This window comes from Gallinula chloropus (genome assembly GCF_964237585.1).
Source record: "Gallinula chloropus genome assembly, chromosome: 29".
NCBI classification, from domain to species: domain Eukaryota; kingdom Metazoa; phylum Chordata; class Aves; order Gruiformes; family Rallidae; genus Gallinula; species Gallinula chloropus.
Genome location: NC_140114.1, coordinates 1304063 through 1313578, shown reverse-complemented (window position 1 = coordinate 1313578; position 9516 = coordinate 1304063). Strand labels below are relative to the sequence as shown.

At 65.8% G+C, this 9516-nt stretch overlaps 2 protein-coding genes across 5 annotated transcripts; one reads left to right on the top strand and one right to left on the bottom strand.

Moving 5' to 3' along the window:
• Positions 1-608: 608 nt before the first annotated feature.
• ILF2 (interleukin enhancer binding factor 2) lies at positions 609-6904 on the top strand. 4 transcript variants are annotated; one of them, XM_084276798.1, is made up of 14 exons: positions 1005-1034; positions 1849-1891; positions 2350-2391; positions 3543-3647; positions 3904-3981; positions 4605-4707; positions 4799-4864; positions 4990-5106; positions 5202-5280; positions 5402-5674; positions 5848-5962; positions 6035-6125; positions 6486-6651; positions 6774-6904. In XM_084276798.1, the coding sequence occupies exons 1-13, from the start codon at positions 1030-1032 to the stop codon at positions 6644-6646; spliced, it is 1278 nt and encodes a 425-aa protein (XP_084132924.1). In that variant the 5' UTR covers positions 1005-1029; the 3' UTR covers positions 6647-6651; positions 6774-6904. The 4 variants fall into 4 exon arrangements, with proteins under 4 accessions (XP_084132926.1, XP_084132924.1, XP_084132923.1 ...); XM_084276797.1 differs by having other exon boundaries at positions 1007-1034; positions 6758-6904; XM_084276799.1 differs by having other exon boundaries at positions 1018-1034; positions 5402-5489; positions 5613-5674; positions 6486-6904.
• A 221-nt stretch (positions 6905-7125) lies between these two features.
• Positions 7126-8821, bottom strand: SNAPIN (SNAP associated protein). Its single transcript, XM_084276881.1, has 4 exons — positions 8691-8821; positions 7815-7861; positions 7597-7715; positions 7126-7501 (listed from the first exon to the last, which is right to left on the bottom strand). Exons 1-4 carry the CDS (start codon positions 8798-8800, stop codon positions 7397-7399), a joined length of 381 nt encoding a protein of 126 aa, XP_084133007.1. The 5' UTR covers positions 8801-8821; the 3' UTR covers positions 7126-7396.
• Positions 8822-9516: the final 695 nt, after the last annotated feature.

The window sequence follows — 9516 nt, the reverse complement described above, 5'->3', positions numbered from 1 at the left end:
TGGGGATGGAGCAGGGGGTGGGGGCAGCCATCGCCTGGGGATCGTGTCCTGGAGTGGTGGGGGTACCGCGGGCACCGGGTGTTTGTGACACCCCCCCCCCCAGCCCCTTCCCATCACACGCTGGCCGGTGTTGGGGGGGCTGAGACCGGACAAACTCATTGCGGGGAAGGGAACACCCCGCAGCCGCGGACCCCGGCCGCTCCCCACGGGGTCTTCTTCACCCTTCCCCGATTTGTTTGGCTTCGTGAAGCCCCCGGTGGGTCCCGGGGGGCTCCGGGGAGGGGTGGGGGGGGCTCAGGTACCTCTCCCCGCCGTGGCGGGAGCTGCTGCCCCACATCCCAAGGGGACCGGGGGGGGTTACCCCGGCCGGATGCCGCTCCGGGGAGCTGAGCGGCTCCCGGGACACACACGGGGCTCCCAGCCCGGGGCGTTCCGCGGCCGCTCCCGGGATCCCCGCTCGGTCCCGGCCGTCCGGGGGGGGAACTCCCCCAACGCCCCGTGCCGGACAAGGCTGCAGCGCGTTAATCTCCCCGGAGAGGAGCGTCACGGAGCTCCCGAGGCAGAGACACAAAATTAACAGTGGTTAATTAAGGCGTTAATGAAGAAAACCCTCGGCGGGGAGGGGTTCAAAAGCAACTAGCAGAGGATGGTTTCGATCCATCGACCTCTGGGTTATGGGCCCAGCACGCTTCCGCTGCGCCACTCTGCTGCTCGGCGGAGCCCCCCTATCGGAGCTACAGGTAGCTGACGGGCCCCGCGCATGCGCACTGCCCTCACCACCCTCCCCGTCCATGAACGTCGCGCCCCCTCCAGCGGCCGCCCTCCGCCACGACAGGCGCATCCAGCCCCCCCGCCCCTGCTTGTGATTGATGGTCGGAGGAGCCAATGGCTCGCAGGGAAGTGCCGGCAGCGGGCGGGTTCGCGGGCTGGCGGGAGCCAATAGGCGGGCGGGTTGTTGCGCGGTGGCGAGAGCGCGGCGCGCTGAGGCAGCGGCGGTACCGGCCGGGCATTGTTCGCAGCGGCGGAGACATGAGGTGCGCGGGGACGGGGGGACGGGACGGGACGGGGGGCCTCTGCCCCGCGCCGCCCGGGCATCCCCGCTGCGAGGCCGCAGCCCGTGAGGAGGCGCTGGGGCCCCTCGGGCGGGCCGGGGCCTTGTGGAGGGACCAACCCCCCCCCCAGCCCATCCCCGGGGCCTTGTGGAGGGACCAACCCCCCCACCCCCAGCCCATCCCCGGGGCCTTGCGGCGAGACCCCCATCCCGCCTATCCCCGGGGCCTTGTGGCGGGACCCCCCTTGCTCCCCCCATCCCCGGGGCCTTGCGGCGGGACCACCCCCTCCCCCAGCCCATCACCCGGGGCCTTGCGGCGGGACCCCCATCCCCCCCAGCCCCGGGGCCTTGCGGCGGGACCCCCATCCCCCCCAGCCCCGGGGCCTTGCGGCGGGACCCCCCTTGCTCCCCCCATCCCCGGGGCCTTGCGGCGGGACCCCCCTTGCTCCCCCCATCCCCGGGGCCTTGCGGCGGGACCCCCCTTGCTCCCCCCATCCCCGGGGCCTTGCGGTGGGACCACCCCCCCCCCCAGCCCAGCCCCGGGGCCTTGTGGCGGGACCACCCCCCCCAGCCCATCCCTGGGGCCTTGTGGCGGGACGCCCCCCATCCCTGGCGAGACCACCCCCCCACCCCAGCCCATCCCCGGGGCCTTGCGGCGGGACCCCCATCCCCCAGCCCATTCCCGGGGCCTTGTGGCCGGACCCCCCCCTCCTCCCCCCATCCCCGGGGCCTTGCGGCGAGACCCCCGCGGCGAGACCCTCGCCCCGTTAACGCCGTTTCCCTTCTCTCCTCCACAGGGGCGACCGAGGCAGAGGCCGAGGCGGACGCTTTGGTTCCAGGGGAGGCCCTGGCAGTGGGCGAGTCTGGCTTCTGCTTTAGCGAGGGTGGCTCTCTAGCGTGCCAGGCCTAGGGGGTGGGCCGCGGCCCCCCTCGGGGGCGAGCCGCGGGGGGCGGGGGGGTGCAGGGCCCGGGGCTCCAGCTGGCAGTGTAGCGCAGGAGAGCGGTGAGGCGTAGGGTGGGACGGAGGGGGGGGGTGGGGGGTGCTGGCCCCGCCGGGCCGGGGGCGGGAGGAGCCCCCGCTGAGCGGCCAGAGCCGATCGCGCCGCGGGGGCCGGTGTTGGGCGGGGGGGGGGTTTAGGTATCGCTAGCGGGTCCAGAGAAGCCTGTCCTGTTTCTGTAGGGTCTTTCTCGCGTCTGGGGAGCGAATCCGCGCGGGGCCGGCGCTGGGGGGCGGCGTCGGGCAGAGAGGCGGCCCGGCAGAGAATAAAGTCGGCGTTTTTCTTCTTTCCCCCTTCAGGTTCCGGCCCTTTGTGCCGCACATCCCCTTTGATTTCTATGTCGTGAGTAGCCCTCCCCTGCCGAGCTGTTTGCAGGCAGCAGCTGGGGGACTTTTCCTTGTATAAAGATGGATCTTTTTAAAAGAAAAAAACCCCAAACCCACCCAAAATCCCAAAGGCAAACCAAGCAAACACCCCCCCAGCTGCCTGGCTGGGATGGTTTGACTTCTCTTAGTGTAGCTGGAGTGAAGGAGCTTGCAGGAGGCTGGTGGTTGGATAATTAACCTGGGATGGATCTTCTTGCTGCCTCTGCCTGGAGTGCTCGTGTCCCACGGGATGACTGGGATGCAGTGGAGTAAAACAAATCAAATCACAAGAGAATAAATGTCTCAGTTGAGGTTTTTCCTGCTTTTTAAGGCACCTCAACTCCCCCAGCCTGTAACAAACCTCACCAGTTACACCAGTAGCCATCAGATCTTCTCCAGGCTCTTTGGCCACCTCGGTCCTCACAAGGACTGACAGTGACACGTTCCCCAGCTCTTTATGGGAGGAAATAATTCCTCCTCCTGCCTTCTGTTAGGATGTGACTTCCTGAGGCAAACATGTTTCATCCCTCGTGCCTTCCATGTCCTGTGGCTGTAACTCCCCTCACAGCTCCAGCTGTCTGCACACCAAGGGGGTTATTCCTGAGGGAACGTGATCTAGTTAATAAAACTCTTGAGAGACAGGGGGAGGTGATTGAACTAAAGGAGGGAAGGGGGAGAGGAGAGACTGGGGGGAAGTTCTGTGCAGAGAGAGTGGTGAGGGGCTGGAAGGGGCTGCCCAGAGAGGGGGTGGGTGCCCCGTCCCTGGGGGTGTCCAAGGCCAGGTTGGCTGGGGCCCTGGGCAACCTTGTGTAGCTCCAGGCCTGGAGGTTGGTGTCCCTGCCTGTGGCAGGGGCTGGAGCTCTGGGACCCTTGGGGTGCCTCCCAGCCCAGCCCAGGCTGGGGTTCTGTTCTTCATGAGGTCTGTGCTGTCTCTCACCCTGTAGCTGTGTCAGCACAGGAGGGACAGGCAGCTGCTCTCCCTCCTCAGGGGAACACAGAGTGAACCAACACGATGGGGAAACCACAAAAGAAACTGGGGAAGGGAGGGGAAATGAGTCAATTTGGCTGAGCTGAACCAAATTGGGGGGGGTTTTGGGTGTCCCAGTCTGACAGCTGATCCCCTTTCAGTGTGAAATGGCTTTTCCACGTGTCAAACCTGCAGCTGACGAGACGGCGTTCAGCGAGGCCCTGCTGAAGAGGAACCAGGACCTGGCCCCCACTGCTGCTGAGCAGGTCCTGTGCCTTCAGACCCTTGGGCTGGGGGTTAACCATGGCAAGCAGAGAGCTAAACCATCCCTCAGGCACAGTCCTAGCCTAAAAAGTGATTAATTCTCCCCAAAACAAGCACTGCAGGGGGAATATGGGGGGGTTTCTTGGGCAGTGGGTTTTTAAACCTCATTCTTTTGGGTGTTTCTTGATCTGTGTTGTGCTGAGTGGGTTATTTCTGGGTCACTGGTGCCACTGCTCCTCTCTCCCCATCCCTTTCCAGGCCTCCATTCTCTCACTGGTGACCAAAATCAACAACGTGATCGACAATTTAATCGTAGCACCGGGCACCTTTGAAGTGGTGAGTCCCAAAAACACCAGGGGAGTGGGGAAGATGCTCCAGCATGAGGGACATGGGGATGCTCAGAGCATCCTCTCCCTACAGAGAGAGGCTGAGGGAGCTGGGCTGGGTCAGCCTGGAGAAGAGAAGGCTGTGGGGGGACCTCACTGCAGCCCCCCAGTCCCTGAAGGGACCCCAGGAACAGGAGGGGAATCAGCTTGTTAAAGGGTGGATAATGGCAGGACAAGGGGGATGGGGTGAAGCTGGAGGAGGGAAGGGGGAGAGGAGAGATTGGGGGGAAGTTCTTTGCAGAGAGAGTGGTGAGGGGCTGGAAGGGGCTGCCCAGAGAGGGGGTGGGTGCCCCGTCCCTGGGGGTGTTCAAGGCCAGGTTGGCTGGGGCCCTGGGCAACCTTGTGTAGCTCCAGGCCTGGAGGTTGGTGTCCCTGCCTGTGGCAGGGGGGTTGGAGCTCTGGGACCCTTGGGGTCCCTCCCAACCCACACCAGGCTGGGATTCTATGAGGGATGCTGGTGTTGTAACCCCCAAACCTGTCCCAGCATGGACTAAAGAGTCATTCTGCCTCCTGAAAACACTGCAGCAGAGTGAAATTCCTGAGTTCCTGGTTCTCTTGTGCTCTTCCCCCCAGCAAATCGAGGAGGTTCGCCAGGTGGGCTCCTACAAGAAGGGCACCATGACCACAGGGCACAACGTGGCCGACCTGGTGGTGATCCTGAAGATCCTGCCCACCTGTGAGTATCAGCTCTGCTGCCCCAGCTGAGCCACAGCACTCAGCTCTGCTCCTAACCACCTCCTCCTGCTGCTCCTCCTCCTCCTCCTCAGTGGAAGCCGTGGCTGCCTTGGGAAACAAAGTCGTGGAAAGCCTGAGAGCGCAGGACCCCAGCGAAGGTGGGATGGGAGAGCGTCTCCCCTTGAGCTTTGGGGATGGTGCTGGGATCTCTGGCCTTTCCCAGGTGCTGCTAAACTCTCCCAGCCTTCTCTCCATGAGGAATTCTTGTCCTTTCCCCCCTCAGTCCTCACCATGCTGACCAATGAAACCGGGTTTGAGATCAGCTCGGCAGACGCCACGGTGAAGATCCTCATCACCACGGTGCCGCCCAACCTCCGCAAGCTGGACCCTGAGCTCCACTGTGAGCGCTGGCTCAGCCCCTCCTGGGGAGGATCTGGGGGTTTGGGGGTTGTTTCTTGGTTGGAAATCCCCAGAAGTTTCTGCTGCTTCTTCCAGTGGACATCAAAGTGCTGCAGAGTGCCCTGGCTGCCATCAGACACGCTCGCTGGTTCGAAGAGAACGCGTCCCAGTCCACGTGAGTCTTGGCCTCAAATCCAGGAGGTGGAACTCAGTGGGGAGGGAGCCAAGGAGAGCTGTTCCTGCAGTGGGAAGGTGTGGGGTGCGTTGTGACCCCTCCTGCTGCTTCCTTCCTCCAGGGTGAAGGTCTTAATCCGGCTGCTGAAGGACCTGAGGATCCGATTTCCCGGCTTCGAGCCCCTCACACCCTGGATACTGGACCTGCTGGTGAGATGGGGACACCCATGGCTGTGCCAGGGCTCTCCCAGAGCTGCCTCCACAAGAGGAATCCTGATTCTTCTGGGAAGCTGCCTTCATCCTAACTCCCTCCTCCTCCTCTCCCCTCTTCAGGGGCACTACGCCGTGATGAACAACCCCACCAGGCAGCCCCTGGCCCTCAACATCGCCTACAGGTCTGTTGCCTTTCTCTGGGCTCCCAAGAAAGAAACCCAGCCCAACCTCCCCCTAACAGCATCTCAGGGCTTGGAGGAACCTGCACTGCAGCCAGAACAGACTCCCTGTGCTTCCTGGTTGTGTTTTTTTGTGCTGGAAACAGTTTTCCAACCCAAACTCTCTCATCCCCCAGGCGCTGCCTTCAGATCCTGGCTGCTGGGCTCTTCCTCCCGGGCTCTGTGGGCATCACCGACCCCTGTGAGAGTGGGAACTTCCGAGTCCACACAGTGATGACCCTGGAGCAGCAGGTTTGCTGCTGCTTCTGCCAGGGGAGGGGGGATCTGGCCCTGTGCAGGGTCTGACTCTTGCTGTGCTGGCAGGACATGGTGTGTTACACAGCACAGACCCTCGTCCGGATCCTGTCCCACGGAGGCTACAGGAAGATCCTTGGCCAGGAGGGTGATGCCAGCTGTAAGTGGGGCTTCTTCCTTGTGGGTTGTTGATGTCTCTGGGGGGGGAGTGGGGCTGGTTTCCTGAGGGTGAGGGAGCCCTGGGACAGGCTGCCCAGGGGGTGTGGAGTCTCCTTCTCTGGAGAGATTCCAGCCCCATCTGGACACCGACTTGTGTGCCCTGTCCTAGGGACCCTGCTCTGGCAGGGGGTTGGACCCCATGGGCTCTGGAGGTCCCTTCCAACCCCTGTGGTTCTCTGAGGAAAAGCAACTCAAACCCCAGGGGGAGGTGAAGCTGGGGTGTTGTGCTTCCCCCTGTCCCTCCTGGGGATGGGGCTCGTCTGTGCTGCTCCAGCTCACCCCCAACCCCTCATTTCCCCAGACCTGGCTTCTGAGATGTCCACGTGGGATGGAGTGATAGTGACGCCTTCTGAGAAGGCTTATGAGAAGCCTCCAGAGAAGAAGGAAGGAGAAGAGGAAGAAGAGAATCAAGAAGAACCTGCTGCAGGCGAGGAGGAGGAGAGCATGGAGACCCAGGAGTGACTCAGGTAGAGCCTGGTGGCACCACTGCCTGGGAGAAGGCAGCTCTGGGCAGGGCAGGGGGGAAGCAGGGTGTCTGCACCCCAGGGCTGCTCACCCTCCTGCCCCTGGCAGTCTCTCCCTCCCCCAGCACAGGATCCCCCCTCCCCTTGTGCTGCTGGATGTGGAGTCCCAAGCAGAGACCAGAGCCCATCCTTGGCCAACAGCAGCTTCTCCTTGTGTTTTTTATAAGTTGCACATTAAAACATTCCCTCCCCCCTCCTTTTGAGTGCATCCTGTTTGTTTAGAGGGAGGAAAGTGCCAGAACTTGAGGAAATCCCACCTGGGGCTGCTGAAACCCAACTTTTCTCTGCTTGGCAGTGCCTGCCTGGTGTTGCTTTCCCTGGGGAAATGCTGCTGTAAGGCTGAGGCACAGGCCTGGGAATGTCATGCTGCCTCTCCACCCCCAAAAAGCCTGACCTGGGAACACCACACTGCCTCACTGACCCCAAAAAAGAGCACAGTCCATTTATTCCAGCACCCACAAACCTGGAAACACAACTCAAGAGTCGCCCCAGTTCCTTCAGCTGCAGCCTCAGAGCTGCTGCCTCACCCCACAGGACTTCTCACCCCCAGAGCATCCCTCCCCCCAGGGCTGCCAGCACCCCGCTCTGTCCTCACGGCATCACATCCCTCACCAGCCAGGGCTGCTCCTGCTCAGCTCGTAGGGCTGTGGACACCCCCCCACCTCAGCCCAGTTGAGCTCTGGGGGCTTCACTTACTGGGCAGCCCCTGGGGATAAGCACCAGCTGCCTCCAGCATGGCCTTCCTCCGCACCGTCTCCTTGGCCACGCTGTGGTTCAGCCTCCGCAGCCGCTCCTGGGCAGGGGAGAGGGAGCTTTGTGAGGGTGGGGGATCCCCCAAACCCCCTGCAGCCCCCTCCCTGCAGCCCCCCCCGGGGTTCCTGCGCTGACCTGGGCGTTCTGGAGGATGTTGTTGACCAGCACCACCCTGCGCCGGGCGTTCAGCAGCTTCTTCACGTAGGGATCGAGATCCAACGCCACCTTCTGGTCCTCGTTGATGCGGCAGAGCTCTGGGGAGGGGGAAAAGGGGGTGGAACAGGGGTCTGGGGGTGCTGCAGAGCCCCAGGGGCAGGGTGGTGGTGGGGGGAATCCTGCACCCCGCATCTCACCCGTGGCCAGGCTGTCGATGTGCTCCCGCAGCTCCACCTGGCTCTCCCTGCGGGGGGAACGGGACAAAAGGCTCCGGTCTCAGCCCCAAACCGGCCCCTGCTCCCCCTCCAGCGAGGAACCCGCACCCCCGGCCGGTCCCCGCGCTCCGTCCCAGGGCAACGGCCGCCCAGCCCCAGCACCAACGCTGCCCCTTCCCCTCGGGGCCGCCCCGCCGCGGGACCGGCCCCTCCGCTTCCCTCACCCCGCTCCCAACGCGGGACCGGCCCCCCAGCCCCGGAACCGGCCCCTCAGTCCCCCTCCAACCGCGGTACCGGCCCCTCAGCCCCGGTCTCGCCGCGGTCCCGGCCCCCCAGCCCCAGTCCCTCGGTGTCCCGGCCCCCTCACCCCGCTCTCAACGCGGTACCGGCCCCTCAGCCCCGGTCCCGGACCCCAGCCCCGGGCCCCGCCGCGGACCCGGCCCCTCAGCCCCGGTCCCGGCCCCTCAGCCCCGGTCCCGGCCCGGTCCCGGCCCCCCAGCCCCGCTCCCGGCCCCTCAGCCCCGCTCCCGGCCCCTCAGCCCCGCTCCCGGCCCCTCAGCCCCGCTCCCGGCCCCTCAGCCCCGCTCCCGGCCCCCCCAGCCCCGGTACCGCCCCGGTCCCAGCCCCCCCAGCCCCGCTCCCGGCCCCCCAGCCCCGCTCCCGGCCCCCCAGCCCGCGGCCCCGGCCCCCCAGCCCCGCTCCCGGCCCCCCAGCCCCGCTCCCAGCCCCTCACCCCGCGGTCCCGGCCCCTCAGCCCCTCACCCCGGTCCCGCCGCTCCCCTCAGGCGCCCCAGGCCCGGCGCTCCCTCCCTCCCTCCCGCCCGCCCCAGCCCCTCCCCCCCTCCGGCGGCCCCGGACCTGACGGCGCGCACGTGCCCGTCGAGCTGGCGCACGGCCGGGCGCAGGAGCTGCAGCAGCCCCTCGGCGAACAGCTCCCGCGCCGCGGGGCCGCCGCTCCCCGCCGCCATCTTGGCGCCGCCGCCGCCGGGACGCCGGGAAAAGGAGCGGCGCGGGGGGTGCTGGGAAACAGAGTCCGGCGGCGGGGGCGGAGGAACTTCCGGTCCGCGCCGCGGGGGACGATGGGAAATGTAGTCCCTGGAGGGGCGGCTGGGGCAAGGCTGGGGGAGAGCTGAGGGGGCTGAGCTGGGGGCACAGAGCTGGGGGCAGAGCTGGGGGAGCTGAGCTGGGGGCACAGAGCTGGGGGAAGAGCTGGGGGAGCTGAGGGGGCTGAGCTGGGGACACAGAGCTGGGGGCAGAGCTGGGGGAGCTGAGCTGGGGGCACAGAGCAGGGGGAAGAGCTGGGGGAGCTGAGGGGGCTGAGCTGGGGACACAGAGCTGGGGGCAGAGCTGGGGGAGCTGAACTGGGGGCACAGAGCTGGGGGCAGAGCTGGGGGAGCTGAGGGGGCTGAGCTGGGGACAGAGAGCTGGGGGCAGAGCTGGGGGACAGCTGAGGGGGCTGAACTGGGGGCAGAGAGCTGGGGGCAGAGCTGGGGGACAGCTGAGGGGGCTGAACTGGGGGCAGAGAGCTGGGGGCAGAGCTGGGGGACAGCTGAGGGGGCAGAGCTGGGGGCACAGAGCTGGGGACAGAGCTGGGGGAGCTGAGCTGGGGGCATAGGTTGGGGGGCAGAGCTGGGGCAGAGCTGCAGGCACAGGGCTGGGGGGATAGCTGAGGGGGCTGCGCTGG

Coding starts and splice junctions, on each gene's coding strand:
- ILF2 (XM_084276798.1), top strand. Junction 2,392..3,542: donor TCCCCTTTGATTTCTATGTC/GTGAGTAGCCCT, acceptor ATCCCCTTTCAG/TGTGAAATGGCTTTTCCACG. Junction 3,648..3,903: donor CCCCCACTGCTGCTGAGCAG/GTCCTGTGCCTT, acceptor ATCCCTTTCCAG/GCCTCCATTCTCTCACTGGT.
- SNAPIN (XM_084276881.1), bottom strand. CDS start 8,800: ATGGCGGCGGGGAGCGGCGGCCCCGCGGCGCGGGAGCTGTTCGCCGAG. Junction 7,862..8,690: donor GGGCACGTGCGCGCCGTCAG/GTCCGGGGCCGC, acceptor TTCCCCCCGCAG/GGAGAGCCAGGTGGAGCTGC. Junction 7,716..7,814: donor CATCGACAGCCTGGCCACGG/GTGAGATGCGGG, acceptor CCCCCTCCCCAG/AGCTCTGCCGCATCAACGAG.